Here is a 19,411-nt window from a genome sequence, read left to right on the forward strand (position 1 = left end):
ATGCGATCACTTTCCTTTGAGCTTTCTTACAAAGGCCACAGACAGAAACTGACCCTTCCCATTTTCACTGAAGCATCCTTGTGTTCTCCAGAATCATGTCCTAAAAATAATGTACTGTATATCTAAATGCTCTTGTGATCATCCTTACCTGAGACGAGCTGCTACATCTAGCCACAGTGCATTAGCTCAACCATGGCACGTGGCAGGACCGCAGAGCTGTTGCAGAGCCTTGCTCAGCAATGGAGTACCGACACCTGGGAAAGTTAGCTTCAAAACTGTTACAAGGATGTAAAACCAAGACAGGAATTCTTCTGCTACTGCTAAACAATGCTGCGGCATACAAAGAGAAACTAAGACGCAACAACTTTCAGGTTTGCATTTCTACTAATGCCCCTTTTATTCATTTCTGTAATACCTATTTTGTAAAGAACGCCTGCAGCCAGAAGCAAAGCTTCTCCAGAAAGAAGAACCAAAACCACCAGCAAAGTAAACTTTAAAAATACACTACAATAATCTTTATGGATCATTAAAACCAGTCCCCGGTACCTCTCAGCCACACCTCCTACCTTGATGAATAGTGCTTTCTTAAAGGACAGAAAGCATCTACTAACGAGACAGACATTTACAACGTTTCAGAGAGTTCATAGCATGTTAGTGAGATCTGCATTAAAATATCTGTACAAATGTTTTACCAATCGTAGAAGCCTTCCCTAGGGGATGGTGGCTATCAGACCTACCTCCTACTATACCAGAGTACTTCTGATTAAATCAAGCTTGCCTGTGCTGTCAACACCTGCTCTGTGCTTTCAAATACTTGTTCTCGTTACGATCACTCCTATTTGTAGCAGGCTGACTGCGCCCAGACTGGTAACTCTGACCCTGGAATAAGGCATCGTTGATGGGAATTTATCTGCTTGCACCTTGGAAACAGGCAGAAAAAAAAAAACTTAAAATTTAGTTGTTATCATTTTATTCAATTTAAATAAACTATCACACGTATATCACACGTATAAAATTGATTTTATAAAGTATTCAAGTGTATTACGTTCTTCACTGTATTCAATTAATTTACTCTGCACTTTTGCCATTTATCTCTATTGCACAACAACTGTTTAGAAAGGAAAAAAAATCTTCAGCTACCAAGAAGCAAACAGAAAACTGTTCCCTACTTGGAAGGAACCGCCTTCAGTTCTTTATTACAGCTCTCTGTGTTGGGGAAAAAACAAACAAACAAACCAGGAGCGAATGGGAGGAGATGGCAAAGTCATGGCAAGGCCTGGCAGATGGGAAGAGGTGGTACTGGTAGGTGTGGTTCCTTGCATGTCTATGTGGCTCCCTGTAAAAGGAACATTTCTTCTTAAAAGTACGTGTTTTACACTGGCTCAGTCTGTATATAGCTTTTGAGGCTACTAAGGCTTCTATTCCTTAGAGTTGAAAACACTTCAGATTTTACCCAGGACATGATTTACAGTATTCCAAGAAGCCTATTATTTTAGCTTTGCTTAATCTTAAAAGAACAGGCAATGAATGTCAAGAACCACTGTGAAAGTGCTTTCAGAATTTAATGCTGTTAAATAATTTATGGAAAGTCACTGGTTTAAGACTCACTACATTTCCTAACATGAAAAAACAGACTCTGGAAAAGTTAATTTCAAATTTTCAAAACAAAATTGCTTAACGCTGCCTATTTTCCGACTGATAAGGAGATATTCTTGGGGAAAACACGCCATTTCACGTGGTACATCTGACAAGCACTAGAGAAGGTCTGGTTCTTCAGCAGGGAATCTGCTGACTGTCTGACAGCTGACTCTAGAAGAAAAGGAGATGTGGCACCTACCTTTTCTCTTCTCTCTTCCTCACCAACCTATGCCTTCCTTCTTGTTTTCCTAGAGCCACGTTTGTTTACATTCTCCAGTAAGTCTCACTGTGCGACCGTGTAGAAGATGGCCATGGACTAATTCTGAGGATGAAGGAATTTTTCTAATCCTTGATAAAATGAAGCAGTAATTTGAGACTTGCACTCTGACACCTTCTAATTAATATTCAGGTGCATGAGTCTGTAATAAATGCACCGGGTGCCAGTGTGGGGTGCTTGAAATCACAGCTTCTCTCTTTAGATGTTTAGGCTAGAATTCAGCAGCAGGAGGTCTGCGCATTCTCCTAGGCCTTGCAGGCCAAGCACTGCAGAAGGTTTGGGCAGGGAACTTCACCCCTGGAACAACAGCAAAAATCTGTCTTGCATTTAATCTCAAATTTAGTTTCTAGTGGAAAGCCAGGGAGTGTGGCACGACACCTGAGCTTTCACGGAAGGACCACATACTTACAAACGCAAATAGAATTCAAAGCCGATGGGCCATTTCTAATAGCTTTGGCACTCAGCAGGATTAACCTGGCAGACTTGGCATAGCAGCTCACAATAGAGCACAATTCACCAACTTTCTCTTCATGGCTCATATAAATCTGGTTTGTTTTAACTAGTAAGTCAGCTATAAAGCTACATAAAGACATCAAACAGGCCTACATCTAAAATGTGGAATTCAGAATGAAGTACTCATGTAACAACCACTAGCCATATGTAGAAAGATAACTGGTTGTAAATTTGTTTATTTAAACTCAAAAGAGGAACCAATAAAAATGTTAATTTGAAAAATGTAAACTAACTTATAATTTCCTCTAACTCCATACGTTGTCTTCTAAAACTCTGAGAGAGAGAATGAACGCTCAGACAAAGCCACTCTAACCATTAGGTGTTGCGGAATGTGTTACTTAATACAATGATTACGGAGAATTCTTTAACCAAAGAGAGCAATTACAGCTAAATGGGGCTATTTGCAGTAAACACTTATTGCAGGAAAAGATCACTCTTTTAGGATCGCTCTGTCGCTTACGGCTACAGAAGAACTTAGTTTTCTTCGTCTGAGGAGAGACCTTCAATTTCATCTCTGTCTCCTCCAATCGCCATCCAGAACGCTTTGGCCACCTAACAATGGAAAAATGGGAAAAATTCCCCTCAAGTGACTGAAGGTTTAGCAGTTTAGAGCTCAGAAAGGAAAACTCCGTTTTTAATAATTTCAATGTGAATTTCAAAATCTCACCTTTTCGGCATGTAGTTTTCTTTGTTCATGAGGCAACGTTGCAGCTTTTTCTGTGGAAAAGAACATGACTTGGGTTGTCGCGCTCAGGAGCAAGCAGGCAGAGCAATGCCTACTGCAATTATTTTTAGGGGGCTACAAAGAAACTTCTTTAAGATTATAAAAAAGGAAGCATGTTTTATAAGTGCTATTGCAACTTGCTAACACCAGAAAGCCAATGCTTCTGAGCACACTGGATTTCACCTTAAATGTTTGTACCTTTAAACTGCGAGATTGGCACGCAGTTGTAGAGCTAAAATAAAAGTTCTGCTACACGTTATTGTATAGAAAACTGTGTAATGTTAATTCACGGTGGACTAGAACTGTGTGATAGCACTCAGCTGAGCAGCATCGTCTTTCAAAAGCATTATTAAGATGATGGAGAAATTGATGGAAAGATCAGCTACTTGTACAATACCTCAGGCAGCAGAATAAGGATTTGTGCAACCTCCCCACTTCACACACTGCCTTTCATGCCTTTGATTGATTAGAATAGGCGAGCTAATAAGCTAGTACCTCTCCCCAGTACGTACCTTTCATTTCTTTCAACTTTGAAAATAGCCTTTCAAAGTTCTCCAGGTCACCTTCTCTCGTGGTTAGGTTGGCCAGCTCTTGAATGTCCATATCTAACATGGGATCTAAAATAAACGCACATAGGTTTGTTTTAGGTAAATTATTCTGTTTCGTCAGTAAGCATAAAAGCAATCTGATAAAAACAACATTATAACATCTGCATATCCCATTCATACCCCCCTCTCTGGCCCCCCAGAGGGAAAGAAACATTTAATTTACTGATTGTTCGGAAAGCCAACTTATGGCACCACTGCAGTGGTAACTAATTTGGGTGTGTTATATTGCAGTAGCATTTCTGAGTTCAGGCAGTATTTAAGGTTTCTTGCTTAATATAAAATGATCCATTTAGGATGGACCCATGTAGAGCGTGCTTCCTGCTGAACGAGGCTGGAGGGTGTCAAGTTGTAATTATTTTTCTCTCAACCATAAAGCTTACAGATTTATTCTTATAAAGATGTTTCTCAATGGAAAGAATACCCACACTGGGAAATTTCACAAATTCAGCTCTGAATGTTTCCAGCCAGCAGTACTGCTGGCAGACCTTAGCTGCAGGGGCCCTATCCTTTCTAAAGTTGGGCTCACGTTCTCAAGGAGAACACCTTACTGCTAAACAATTAGCCTCTACTGGCTCTGGCATTTTTGCCATTATTTCTAATTGAGAGAAAGCCAGGAGCTTTCTGGGAGCATTCCAGCCAGGGGTGCCTGCTCCAACACATCTGCCAAGCAGAAAGAGAGCTTACCTACGTGGTTGTCAATCTGCAGGTTGTTTGTGCTAGCTGCATCTTCTCTGTTGTCTAAATGGGATTCTTCTCTGTCTGCTGCTGAGGGATTGGACTGTCGGGAAACAAACAGATATTACAGGAACTACTGATGCACCCTAAAAAGCATCATCAGCAAACCAAGTGCTTCCTAATTTCAAAATATTACTCTTTATCATAAACTGCTACCGACTGTACCCTGTGTATCATGAAAAGCCACACCTCTGCAACACTGTACGTAGCTACTACACGAAGCTTTTCCATGATAGGTTTGCTTACTTTTTAAATAAAACCTTCAAGTGACAGTTTTTCTTTTGCACAAAATACCACTCTTGGATATTAATGAGAAACAGCATCTCAAATGGAGCTTTTGTAATTTTGCCTTGGCCCCAGTGGGCTGTCTGGGGTACAACACACACAGTGCCAAACTGTGTGTGCAACCCACACCCAACAGGTTTCCACACTGAGAGCACAGCCAGACATCTCAGGTAAAATGAGGAGTTCTGAAGCAGTGTTCCGAAAGAGCGAGCTCACGGCCACAAGGTGACAGCTGCCAGGAACAACTGTCTCAGGAGGGCTTTTTTAAAAAAATGCAGACTGTTTTTCAGACTTCAGAATCCTCCTTTAAAATAAATTCTGATAGGCTGTGCAGTATCCCTTGAGAAAGGAGGAGAAAAATGAAAGCCGCCACCACTACACCCCGTGCGACAACAGGAAAGAGCAAAGAACAAGAAATAGGAATTACTGTTTACTTCTGTATCTTGGTTCTCCTCTGATCCAATGCTACAGTTCGCCCCTGCTAATGTACTGAGAAGGCCAAAACCCTGGGTCCTGTCTAGAAACAAAACAGCTGTTAGCTTGACAGAAGATGCAGTACTACTGCAAAGAGATGCAACTGACCAGGGGGTAGAGATTATTTTAGGAAAGACACATCCCCATACCCCCACACCCACAAAATACCCTACAAAACTGTATAGGCAATTTTAAAATATCTAATACAGAATTCATGGAGTTCATTTGGGCTTTCCATGGTCGCTAACCTACTGTTTTTCAATGGTATTTTATAATCCAACTTCAAAAAAAAAGTAAATTGAAACCTGAAACAAAACAATCATCATCTTTTTCATCCGATAGACACGGCACAGTATTTGTAAATTAAGCTAACTGTATTTTTAAAACTTGGTTTATAAACAAAAACGTATGTACAATAGGTGGTGTTGGGATTTTTGCTAAGCCATGTCTTCTGCTGGCTCTGCCTTGAATAGTAAATATTTGTAGTTACATGGGAGACTCAGGAGAGTTTTCTGAAAATATGAGCATTTTAGTCAACTAAAAAAGAAATAACGTTAAGTTATTGTACTACAAATAGCTAGGAAGCAGCAACTTATGCCAGAAGAAAGATTAATATTACTTTCTTTAAAGAAATGTGGTCTACATTAATATTACAGTAATGACTAAGCTCTAGATTCAAATGTTAGGATGATGTAATTCTTATACACGGTCCAAATTTACTTGCCATTTATACAAAATTTTGCAGAGTTGAATGTGTAACTAACACCATCAGCTATCTAGAAAACATGTAAACATGTCTCAGTTGGAGAATTACTAAGACTTCATTTCCTGTTTAATAATCTCCACTGTGTTCTTTGGCTAACGTGAGTCCTGTGCCAGTCCTCTTGTCCCCCCTAAGGTACCCCCAGCAGGTATTTGTTTCAATTGGCTCTGTTCTATACAGTTTTTCTGCTTATACACATCACTTGCCAAAGGTTTGGGAAGAAGTGACTCAGTCTAGCCGAATGAATCGCCTGAAAAATGTTCAGTTGCAAGAAATATGAAAGCCCTCTGCCAGAGATATTAACCGGCAATTGAGTGATAAAGACTGGGACCTGCAACTCAAAACAAAGTAGCTTCCCGAAGTTTCAGCAAGCTGAGCAAAGCGTTGTCTTTAGGGAAAAAGTAAAGATCAGTGTTTAGCCAATTTCTGAGTCATCTGAAGCCAGACTGGACATTGCAGTCCAGAATGTGCTTGAGAGAGAACATTCCCACATTGGCGGGGGGTGGATCAAGTGACCTAATCGTGTACCTCTTTCGTATCTGTGCTTTGAGTTCATCCTGTACAGAAAAATGGCAGTGTCTCCATCCCCCCCACCCCCCCCACATACACATAACCTCAGCCTGTGTAATTAGAAAATGTTGTCCTAATTAGAAAGCAGTAGAATCTGCAGCCGGGATCTCTGAAAAGCAGCTATTTGTTTCTCGATCCGTGGTTAGGGAGGTGGCAGACACAACACTTGCTTCCAGTCACACCCTTGAACAAACCTTCCTATAAACTCTTTTTATTGGATGTAAAAGTTATTGCAACTTCTGGGTGCAATTCAGGAAGTGGGTGATGTCTTACGCAGTGTTCTTACAGAACGAAAGCCAAAAATTATCTCATTCAAATTATTGTAATAGCCGATGGCTCCATTATGATGCAGTCTATAGGGTTTCACAGGTACCATCAATCGCTGCTCTCAGCGTGGCTTAGTAATTCATATGTGCTTGTTTCATGGCACTCTACCATCTTATCTTTATCTACTACTCTTCCATAGTCTGTCTGCAGCTGACGTGACATTCATGCAAAAAGTGGAACTAAGCAGCTGGAATTCAAAATTCATTTAAACAATTCAGTTTAAATATTACCTATAAATTGGGCTAATTCTTTGTAAAGGGAGCCAGGCTCCGCCCTAGGTGACCAGCTCCAGCTGCGATCACTGAAGCACCTATTTAAGAAGGGAAGTAGCCAAGCAGCCTCTTTCAGAGGGCAGTAATTTCTTGTTCTTAATGCTGGCTAGGTCAACCAGCTTCGCTCTTGTTGGGACAGCTATGAACAACAGCAACGTTATGAGCTTTTGGGGGTGGGAGGGTTGTTAACTGAAGAAGTGTTGATGTTCTTGCACAAGGGGAAGAAAATCACCTGATTCTCAGACTGAAGACAACTCCAATGCCTGGAGAACAAAAAACTTTACACCAACTGGAAAGGAGATGGCTCTCTAAGTCTTCTCAGGTAAGGCTGCTTGTTTTCCTTTTAGTAGAGACAGTAACTGCTTTATTTACACACAAATTATGTAGTATTACATGATGTAAAATTGTTTATATTCAATTATGTTATATTTAATACTTATGGATCAGTATAAGAATGAATATGTGTAATGGTTAGAGAAAAAAAATCAAAAGGTCAAGTTTTTCTTAATTGCACAGTACTTAACTTCAGAAGAACTGTGCTTGGGTTTAGCATAACACACTTTAAAATAAAATGATTTTAATGCTCATAACTTAAAAAAATCATTCCTATTCTGTCCATTAACTTAAATTCTCATACAAATAGCTAGCTGAAGTAAGATGATGTAATATTGGCTTTTTGGATGGCTACACTTAACAGTGCTATAAACCTTTCCTGCTACTCAAACATCATATATTCTGTATGAAAAAACTTTCACCTAAAGTGTGACTGTATGACTGCTAAATGGTCAGCAGTTAGGGGTAACTCAGCAGAAAAGCTAAGGTTTTATTTACGTGGTGGCCAGTTTCCAGGATCAGGAGGAAGCTGAAAACAAAAGATATGCTACAGGTTGTAAAAAGTTCTATTTTGGGTAAAATGAGCTCAACCACTTCCCTTTGAAAGCACAGTCAGGTTGCAACAACGTCCAAATATAGTTCACCTCCTGAGGGGTTTGTAGTAACATATATCAACACTGTGTGGTTTCTGTAATGTGGAGATTAAAAAAAATCCGGATTTTTCAAGGAGTTTGACCTTTACATAATATGCTAGCGATGCATAGGAATTTCCCCCCACAAAGAACTGAATATGTGACTAAGTTCTGTTCTTCTGTAATGTGACATCTGTCAAATGTTAAGAAAACCATTTTTGTACTAGCAAGATTAACTTTGTGCCATCTCAAATAGCTACCTGTTTCTCTACAATGGTTACGGTAAATTGGAACCAATCTTAGCCTCGTTCTAATGTGGGGTGAGAAATACTGAAAAGGCAACCTTAAAAAAAGTTTAGGAGTTCTTATCCTAGTTACTCTGAATCCCCACTAACCATCTTGCAGTTTCAAGAACAAAAACCTCTCAGCACTTGAAATCATTACGCAGTAAAAAGATGTAGGAAGGAAGAAGCCACAAGAGTGGAAAATTGTACATCAGGGAGCAGGCAGACATCAGAAGGTTGATAGTGGGATGTCTCTGAAACAAGAAATATAAGGCCAAACACCACACAAAAATCATCTTCCTACACTTCCTGCAACAACTTGTGTAATTAGAAGGGTAATTAAAGGCTTTCAAGAAAACAGAAGTATTTACACAAGTAGTAACTCTGGGCTAGCCACACATTTCCTCTTGTACTGTCTAATCCTGAAGTGATTTTTCCAAAACTGTATCTCCACCTGATAATCAATTACCTGCAGGAAACTGGGTTGTCTGGGTTTTGTGCTATTTCCAAAAAGTTCTGCTGTTTCCGTTTACTTAAGTGGGATTTCTGTTGGGAACTCAGTCCTTGCAGTGCACTTAATGTATTAAAAGCTTCACCAGACACTTGAGAGCAAGTTAAAGTATAGAGGAAACGGGAACAAATACTGAAATGGGATTAAATCTCACCCATTGCCTCTAAGTCTCTGTTTATCAAGGGACAAGAAGTGATACCTGGAAGGCCTACTATTCCATCTAAAAGGTTGCAGTGCTGTAGCTGTCTGCATACTGATGCACTGGCAATAGCACTGTAGCTGCTAAACTTAAACTTTTGCTAAAAGCCTCCAGGCTTCATGGTCTTCAGAGTTCACGCAGTGGGAATCCGTATTACATACCAGTCTTCATGACTACGTTCGACCACACATTGGCATTCAGGGCTTGCACAATTCGCTTGACTCCTGTGGACTCCGGAAAGTCATCTAAACAAAAAGATGTTTCATTCCTCATAATTAGACGAAACACCAGTACATGCTTCAAAGTAACATGATGTGTGACTGGATAGCTGTCCTATCTTACACCAATGGATATAAAGGACTTTTCTTAGCAAAGATTTCTTGCCTTTGCTTCCTGGAAGGCCAAAGAAATCTAGATTCATGGCACACCTCGTGGTCTAGACTTGTGGGTGTTATGAACTGTGAGCTCTCTACCTTTTATAGAGAAATCTACATTTTGAGTGGAGCTTTTAAATATTTAGCATTGGACCTACATTAATAAATAACTTCCAGGTAACTTAAGAAGTAATAAACAACTTTTAAGTCAATGTTAGAAGCAAGACCTCTCTTACCCCCAAGATCTTTCAGAATGCTGTATAGTATAAATAGATTCTAGAATTCCTTCAGAAAACTTCAGACAACCATTGAGAAGGGTGCAATGCTTGTTAAATGAAAACTATCGTACAAAAGCTATTTTCACAACATCTAACTAAGGGTTGCAGTAATCCTGTAAATTACAGTAACTTCAAAGATTAGGGAAAGCATTGTTTGGACTCCAGCTTACTGAATAGATCTGACACCACTTTATATGAAGTCAGTTTTCCCATTTCCTTGGCTTAGTCAGCTTCCCATGTTTGTATAGGTCTCACAAAGCAATAGGGAAGAAAAGCCCTTTGGATACAAACATGTGATTGCTTGAAAATCAGCTCTTCTAGGATGACTCAGGGACAGGTGCAATAATTGAAGCTGCCTTTAAAAATGAATTTAAGCTATCAAATACTCTGCCCTCCGTGATAATGTTGTTTAGTTTTGTACTGGTCATTATCTAGCCTCAGCTCTTGTCCTCAGTACACGAAACTGACTGATAGTGCAGTTATAGTTAGAGCTCCAGTTTGTTTGGGATGAGATACCAAGAATGTCACAACTTTTCAGCAGATATGGGCTCAATAAGTTTACTGAATCTATTTTATCTTCTGTAATTCATGTAGAATGCATACAAGGTAAGTATGTTACTGAGTGCAATGCATTTCCTCTCATGCATGAGTCACACTGAATCAACCAGCATGTTAGAAAGTGCAGGAGAGAATGTGTATCTTAATATTCCAAAGATTAATACCCTGAGTTGTTATTCCCATTACTTATTATTTAAAGTGATTGTTATTTAAATGGTGCATAGCTTGGTCTTTACAACACTTACTCAGTAGAAAAATAACTTAATGTTACTGATGTTGCCTTTAAAAGCACTTCAGAAGAAAACTTTAATGGGTATTAATTACTGATCTTCCTGTTTTCTACGAATCAGATTTATAAGCATCCCACCCACTCCAAAATTAAAAAGTGTTAAACTGAAATGCATCTTAAAAGACGTAGGGCCAGGAGTTCTTGCCTACTTGGGATACGGTTATAATTTATCTATCTCTTTGGAGAGGGGAGCTTGATTTTTAGAAGGCCTTTAGACTAACATATTTTTAGTGACAGCTATGTACTTGGTAAACTTGAAATGGAGCAAATGTTAGTGAATTATTCCACTCTAGACTGGAAATTGAGTTGGTTATCTTATTTTTGGTTCTGTAGTGGTAAAATTTAGATACTTTCTTAATCATTGAGATGAGATAAGGCTAATTCTGATAAGGCTGTCAGGAAGTGCAGAGTCACTTTTCAAGAGTGGAACATCACACTACTGACTTTGCTTTACGGGTTTTCTCAAGTTATAACTATGGCTAGGCAAGTGATTTTGAAACTGGTTTATTTCCTGTGTAACAGTGCATGCACTTCTAAAATGTTTTTCAATAATCTCCCCTTTACAGCCTATCATGTCACTGAATAATGTCTATCTTTTCTTCTTATGTACAATAGTTTTAAGTCATCTTCAAAAAGACTTAAGATTTTTCCTGCCCTTGTGCGTCTATCTGCTGCTTGTTTTGAGACTGATTTTGAGTGATTTCAAAATGAAATATAAATGCTTTTTATGTATCAATAGTCCTAGGATTGGTGACGAGAAAAAGGAGCAGATACTAGTTTTATGTAGGTACTATAGAAACAGCAGTTGTACTTGGGTAATCATGTAGCACAGGAAGAATCATGCCCCTTGCAATAGTTTAGGGGATATTTTGGTGTCTTTTTCATTCTAAAAAATTAAAACAAGTACCTACCATCTTCATCTGGCAGTTCCTCGGGGCTAAGTTCCACCAGTTCAAAGCCATGCTTGATGCACCATTCCTGAGCTTTCTGTCTGTTAACACCTAATGTGGGGAAACAAAAATGCTTTCTAAACATACACATTTGAGACTAATACCAACAGTTGAATTTCTCGCTGTTTTAGTCCCTCAAAGTTGCTTGCTTGTTCTGGATTGTATGGGCAGGGGAAAAAATAGTAGTAGCTGGCTTGGGCGCTCCAGTAGCTTCAAAATTATTTTCAAAGGACCCCAGAATTAAACTTATTTGAATTATTTTTAAATACTATAAAACCAAATGGCTCACAGGGGAATGTAAGTGAAGTGCCACAGTGAACGAAGGTTGCCACTACTCTGGATTTGAACCTGAAATGTGTTACCTTATACAACAGCAAACTGTAAGGTATAGATATGCTAATAGAGAACCAAAGCAGCCATGTGTATTTAATGCCCAAATTATTTTTTTTTAAAAAAAGACATTAATTTCCACTACAGTTAAGCAACTCAGTCATCCTTTTTCTTCACTAGAAAGGATTGTGAACATCAGTAATATGCCTGCCTTGTTAGTTACCTTGCAGTGCCCACTAGCATACTAGGAATGGGATATGCAAAGTTCATTTTAAGCAAGCTTGTAAAATTCTGAGTCAGTTTTAAGTACTGCTAGTTTAATACTTCTGTTCTTGGTCATGAGAACACCCTGGCTCTTAAATACAAAGTCCATTTTCACCCAGATATTTTAAGAAATCTTGAAGTCACTTTTGGATTTCTATGGGTATCATACCGTTTTCAGATACCCTGTTACAGACCAGGATCATGACTTCTGGTAGCCACTCTTCTGTCAGAGGAAGCCATTCAGAGACACTATCAAGTCCAGATTTCTAAAGGAAAGAAGAGATCTTTGGAATACATCCTCAAATACTTCAAGTTTTACACCAGTTTTAACCATTAATAGTACTAGAAAAATAGCAATGAGATAAGGAAATGTGCCAGACTGCACATTGGGTATATTTAAGATGCTTGTGTTCTAACTACAGAAGTTGATTTATACGCAGCAGCCTTCTTGATTCTTGATTTACCCTTGGCCCTCCCTTTCATATTTAATGTTAATTATGCAACCTAATTTAGATTAGGTTTTTCCTAATCTAAATTTCCTAATTTAAAGTAGGAAAGTCTTTCACTTAATATTGATCACTAGTACTTAATTTTAAGCAGATCTCAGGTTTGATGTTCAGCTATTCCATCTTCCACACTGAAGTGGATGTTGTGGTAGCTGATGAACCATGCTCATTGCTCTGGTTTATTGAGACAGCACTGAGATGTGTGGTTAAAGGTATCTTTAGGATAAGGTATATTTAGGAGTCCAACAGCAAAAAGGAAGGAAATATCTGCTGTTGTTAGAAGGTACAATTTACCTTTGATCTACTGCTAATTAATAGAACAGCCTAAAAGAAATGGAGGTCACAAGATGAAGATAATACAGATTGTGGTTATCACCATAAGGCAGCGATACCATACAGATAAAGCAACATAATGAAGCAGAAGAGCCTTACTATTGAGCTGTCAAAGTACACCACAAATGCTTGCACAGATTCAGCAATTTCTCCAGTAACAAGAAATGTGCTTGGTACTACACAGAGGTGAATATCCGCAGAGTAGTATTTATTGTCTATTGTCCAAGGGTAAAAATGCACTCCTCCACTTGTAGTAGCACCCACAGTAAGGTCGTCTCTTCCTGTGATACCTGTATAAAAGAAAATGAGAGAAATTATAAAAACCAGCATCAAGAAAATAATTCAACTGGTAAAGCTTGGCACAATGGTGACACAGAGCCATATTCACTTCCTTAATAAAAGGAATGTGTATTTAAGATCTAAAAAACTTAGAACTCCATTCCTTACTTGATCCTACTGTTTAGTACTCAGATAAATTCTAGCTTTCAAAAATAAAATATGGTACAGAAGGTCTTGAGAGAGTAAGCCTTTTTTTTCCCCCCTGGAAATGCATTTTGAAGTGTTAGCCTCAAACTCACGACCTGTAAACAGGATGTATGGAGAGAGTAAAAGGCTTCATTTCAGCAGAAACAAACCTTGCACGTTCATTCAGATGTAAAGAACTGTTTAACTGTGACCAAAATCTCAAGGTAACTAATGAGAAAATAAACCAAGTGACTGGAATTTGGTTGTAATTTCCATTAAATTCCACGTAGGAGTTCAACAATTAAAATCCAAGGCAGTGCTTTGATAGTGCAATGCTAAATGCTGCCCTTCGTGTGCTGGTAGCAACCTTTGCAGAACACTCATGGCGTGACAGCCACCTGGTGGAGCTGAATTACAGCTTGTAGGGGAGCACCCCATCCGCACCTTGCTGGAAGGGGCAGGGTATCTTGTCCAAGGTGAACCATCGTGGGCATTTTATAATACAAGTAAATCATATTAAATTGATGGAGTCATCGGGGCATCGGAAGAGTTTTTTGAGAAGTGGGTTTTCAAAGATTTTAAGGTTTTTATCCTAAAGGATTGAGACAATTCCTTAGTTGGCTGGGGACATCACCACTGAGGTAATCCCACACAAACCTGGACTCTGAACTCTGCACTCCCAGAGCATAAGCTTCCAAACTTAGGTTCTTATAAATATGGACCAGACTACTGCTTTTGGTTAGATGGTTTGATAATCTTACGATTTTTTGTTGTTCGTCTATTTGCTACTTCAACAGCAAAATGGAGCACTTCAGTTGTCACTTCTTGCTGTTCCTCCTTCGGTTTGATAGCTCAGAGGAACAACCGTCGTCCTGATGGTTTGTGGCCCCAGGAGTGATTGAACCTTGGAAAGTCAGCAGTCAGACTTGGGCAAAGGGAGGTAAATGGCATGAGGAAAGGAAATCTGTTCAAGCTACCCACTATAGAAGTACAAAAGGGAAGACTTCCAAAAGACTTTCATAAGCTGATAAAAACTTTCATGTCTACTTTTTCATGTCTACTTTCTAAGTGATCTTTTTCTTACAAAGGAGTTCATGGACATATTTAGGTCTCAAAGTGCTGCTAGAAGAATGAGGACGTGTCCCATTTCCTACCACATGCTACTGCTCGTGTGTCTGAAGCAGCCTTTCATCCCATTGTGCCTCTGATTACCTGTCATTTGCCCAAAGATTTTGCCGACCCCCTGTGAAATTTCTCTCCCAGTAAAACTGGATGTTGTGTGCTGACCTCAAAGCACTGCGGGAGCTTTCTGAAAGGATTCGAACTCGCTGTGTCTGGGACGGCACGTGGGGTTGTACCAAATTACTGCACCACAGCCTGATTGCAGGAAGCAATTGCAGTTGGGGCTGCTTGGGAATGGGTTCTCCCCCAAAAGGCACTTCGACCCACTTGTCTGAGGCTTTGGAGCAACCAAGAAAAGACCACAAAATACTGTACACTGCAACTCCAACCGAGTTGTCAAGGGTACGTGCATTGCACCAGGCCTAAGGATGGTATTTGCTGCCTTGGAATCCCAAGAATTTCTTCCCAACAGTCTGTATTTGAATGGGAAAAAATAATAAACTAAGCCAGAATAGTTTAATTTGAGAGAAAAGCCATTGATAAATTCCATTTTAGCTTTATTTGGATATGGAATAAACTTCCAGACAATTAACATGGCAGGAGGAGGTGACTGGCCCAACTTATCTCCAGTGAGTTACTCATTTTTAATTTTAAGCTTCCCAGCCATTGAAAGTGTCAGTGGTTTGCCATCCAAAAACCTCGGAAAACCATCTGAGTCACTCGGTGACCACAACAGCAGGCAGGCCTATGGGGCTGACTTAATTAGCTCGCCTTTCCATAGAGCAGAGAGGCTGGCTTGGATGACAGGCATGGAAACAGGCTCTGAACGCACTGGTATTAAAGAGAACTAAAAACACGCCTGGAAAAGTTCACTCCACAAAAGAATATTGCTTCGTGTCATTCAAAAACATGACTTAGGGTTTAAGATCCTCTCTGAAATACCTCTACTGCTAATGCTGGACACTTGTTTTATTGAAATAACTTTGATTTGAACTTTACCATCTTCACCCAGTGCTGAACACCAGGACGTATTTCAGCCTCCCCCACTTCTGTCTAAAAGGACTCTGGAGTGACGGAGGGTTCCTCAGGTAGGGTGAGTTATTCTGGGCTGGGGGGCCAAGAAACCACTGCTAAGCCAGCTCCAGCTCCTCCTCAGGCCATGCATGCCCTCCTGCACACATCGGCTCTGTTTGCCTGTGCACCCTCCAGGCTCCCTGGGACCGGCACCTTGCTGGATGTGGACGGTTATCTTCCTTCACTGCAACACATGCCTCCCCAGCAGTTTATCCTGCTTTGTGTCTGTTTGCCCTCAAGGTGCAAACCGTTTGGGAACAAGGCAGCAACTGGCACAGGGTCAGTCTGTGGCTCAGTCCAGTGCTGGAGTGACTGGTACTGTACGGATCAATGGACTTCTACATTTCTGTCCAAAGAAGAAGGTGCTTTTACTTCCAGGCTGTCAGTCACCACCTTTCCAGGTCAGTCACTTCCTTTCCAGGAAGTTTATTAGTCTTACAAGTATCCATCATTTTTAATCAGAAAAAAAAACCCTGATATATAATTAGAAATGAATTTCAGCTAATTACATAAATGTTTGCTCAATTTCATTTTACTGATTTAAACTTGATGACTTAATTTCATGGGCTTGCATATAGGCTTTGTACATTAAATGGTTTAGAAGACAAGGAAGAGGACAGTGTAAAACTGTAAAACCTAACCTAGCTGTCCCCTTTTTGTACTAGAGGCTTGCGTATTCTGGAAGAGGAGGGCAGCAATTAATTACTTTTACAAAAGGGCCATTAGTGACCAGAAACAACTTCTCAGAGAAGCAGAATAGAGTCATGTGCAGATCTCTTGCCTTTTGCTGCTGTGTTCCCTGTTCTCTAACATCCATCTGGTACTTAGGCTCTTCTGCCATTTTGCGTTCAAGGTCACTGGGTTAGGGATATCTCTTTCAGAACCGTTACAACTTTTTTCAGATATTCCTTCCCAAGCAGATTTAAGTAGTGATCACTCCTCCTGGCAGTCTTTAGATTGAATAGATGCAAGAACACAATTGCTTTTCTTTTTTTTTTTTACTGTGCCCCAAGTGATCCCAGTTCTGCTGGTAGGTACACCAAGTAGTTCTCGCATTCTGGGCCTTGAGAGCCACCTGGTGGAATACACCATGCGAAATACTCCTGCAAGTTACACAAGGAGTAAAGTGAACCCCAATGTGTCCACCTTGGGTTCTGCTGTGGGGGAGGAAGGAGAGGTAAACAGTCAAAAAAAAAAGTGGAAGATGACATCAGTTCTGTAAAACACTATTGGTCTGCCAGCATTTTTTTTAATAAAAACAAAAATACTTATTTGGTGTTTTAATTCCTAATTTATCTGATAAGGGCCAATCCTATCCTGCGTGTTCTATAGATTAGTTTTGCCACAGTATACAGTGAAATAAAGCATTCAAGGTATCCCATAGAAACTTGAACGGGTAAAAAGGTATCTAGCAAATGTACCATAATAATCTCATCCTCAAGGCATTTTCTACTTAAAAGGATTAAAACAGTGGAAAAAGCCTCGCGATTAGTGTGGAAACTTCTGGCAATCAGCAGGAGAATTCAGTTCTTGCATACCTCTGAGCAGCAAAGCCTCTAAGCAGCTTCTTTCTGCTTACCAAACCAGGTTTGCCTACAAAGAACACGTACCAGGGAAGTCCAGGAACACAGCAGCAACAGCAGTGACAATGGAGGTAAGATCTTTGTTCCATGTTGTAGACCCCAAACCTGCAGCTATTACATGGACCTTACCAGGCAATGCAGTATTTAGTAGCATATTTAACCATAAATATTGCATATCAAACACTGAATTATGACAGAGGTGCTAATATAAGACTTGTTCTCTGCACTGAGCCAAACCACCATCAGGTAATGCCTTTCAGCTGGCGTGACACTCATGCTGTGAGGGCACAAGTACTGAGAATTGCACCAGCATTTTGTTCCAACCCACCAAAACCTTTTAACCCACCCAATTTACTGTAGCCAGCCATAGCCATACATCCTCAACAACATATTCTTAAATGTTTTATAGGTTTTTATAGCTTACTGTACTTATGTCCCTGGGGGAAGCCCCTTCACCATGCTCCTAAGCAAGATACCACTGAAAGAGCAGGGGGGGGAAAAGGAAAGGCTGTGTGTGCACTCACATTGTTAAAGTTATGCACATCAAAGCACTCGTGCCAGTTCCCTAAAAAGCACACTAACAAGTCCTAATGGCAAAACCACCAAGATCTAAACACTTCTTCCTGGAATGTCTGTGATTTTTAGAATTACTAAAAGTTCCACCAAAGTTTTCTCTACTGTTAGGTCTTACCCATGTTCCCTTTTCCAAGCCATAAAAAGGGGAACTGGGTCTCAAGATAACCACTTCCCACTGCATGAGTGTAGTCACTCCATGTGGGGTAAGTGCAATCTGCAGTTCTGACAACTGCAGAGAGGCTGCTGTAACTTTCCCTTTTTTCTGTGCTGATGCAGAGATGACAAATGGTCAAACGCATCCAAGAGAACCTAAGCAAGTGCTCAGACCCATCAGGAGCTTTAGAAAATTCTCCAGCCCTGAAGGTCCAAGATATTCTCTGGTCACTTGATAACTGGAAAGGTAAAACCCATGGGATTGTGCGTGGCCTGCTTTTGTGTTCCTGTGCCCACAGGACTGCACTGCCGGTGTCACTCCGCTGCCCCGTCTTGTTCTTGTGGGCACCTGGAGTGTCTTGGAGGAACACGAGGCCACTTTGCTGCTGTGGATACCCAGAAAGGCTAATGGGGGCTTATGGTCTAGCCAAGCTGTAACTTGTTAGTGTACATCTGCTATTGTACAAACATGTTCGTTCAGTTGCGAGATGCTCTGGTTCAGGCCATATTTTAGGGACATGGCTTGTGGGTGATGGTGGTAGGGGGATGGCTGGACCAGGTGAGTTGGAGATCTTTTCTTAATGATTCTGTGATCCTAGGCAGGACTTGAGACACTTGAGACAGTGGCTGGCTCACACCAAAACAGCTGGGGCTGTTTCATTTCTCCTCCCTCCTGCGGTGATGGTGTCAGAATCATTAAGGCTGGAAAAGCCCTCCAAGATCACCTGGTCCAACCACCCACTACCACCAATGTCACCACTAAGCCATGTCCCCAGACACTACATCCAGCCTTTCCTCGAATGCCCCCAGGGACAGTGACTCCACCACCTCCCTGGGCAACCCATCCCAGTGCCTGACTGCTCTGACAAGAAATGTCTCCTCATTTCCAGCCTGAACCTCCCCTGGCACAACTCGAGGCCATTCCCTCTGCTCCTATCACAGTTACCTGTGAGAAGAGGCCGACCCCAGCTCCCCACAGCTTCCTCTCAGGCAGTTGCAGAGAGCAATAAGCTCTGCCCTGAGCCTCCTCTTCCCCAGCCCCAACCCCCCCCAGTTCCCTCAGGAAGAACACAAGTCCTCCTCACAGGACTGGCGTCCCAGGCCCTCCACCAGCCTCGCAGCCCTGCTCTGGACACCAGTTTATTCCCTCACTGGCATATTTATTCCCTCCCTAGTCCATTTCCTCTCAGCGCGGAGGCCGGGTAAGGGCTGTGGGAGACGCGGCCGGAGCCCCCCTCCCCCCTCCACTCACGTTTGACGAGCTCCTGGGCCGCGAAGCCGCGGGCGCAGCTGGTCACCAGCGCCAGGGGCCCCGCCGCCGCCATGGCGCCCGCCGCGCCCCTTCCGGCCGCTACCACACGGCCCCGGCAGGACGGGGGGGAAAAACGCGGCGAGAGGCGGCTGAATCGGC

At 41.1% G+C, this 19,411-nt stretch overlaps 1 protein-coding gene across 1 annotated transcript; it reads right to left on the reverse strand.

The window, feature by feature from the left end:
- Nucleotides 1-365: 365 nt before the first annotated feature.
- Nucleotides 366-19,401, reverse strand: AAGAB (alpha and gamma adaptin binding protein). Its single transcript, XM_035336344.1, has 10 exons — nucleotides 19,253-19,401; nucleotides 13,127-13,317; nucleotides 12,358-12,454; nucleotides 11,556-11,645; nucleotides 9,307-9,390; nucleotides 5,215-5,297; nucleotides 4,445-4,538; nucleotides 3,665-3,769; nucleotides 3,096-3,145; nucleotides 366-2,980 (listed from the first exon to the last, which is right to left on the reverse strand). The coding sequence occupies exons 1-10, from the start codon at nucleotides 19,323-19,325 to the stop codon at nucleotides 2,903-2,905; spliced, it is 945 nt and encodes a 314-aa protein (XP_035192235.1). The 5' UTR covers nucleotides 19,326-19,401; the 3' UTR covers nucleotides 366-2,902.
- Nucleotides 19,402-19,411: the final 10 nt, after the last annotated feature.

The sequence above is a fragment of the Oxyura jamaicensis genome, chromosome 10, assembly GCF_011077185.1.
Source record: "Oxyura jamaicensis isolate SHBP4307 breed ruddy duck chromosome 10, BPBGC_Ojam_1.0, whole genome shotgun sequence".
Lineage (NCBI taxonomy): Eukaryota > Metazoa > Chordata > Aves > Anseriformes > Anatidae > Oxyura > Oxyura jamaicensis.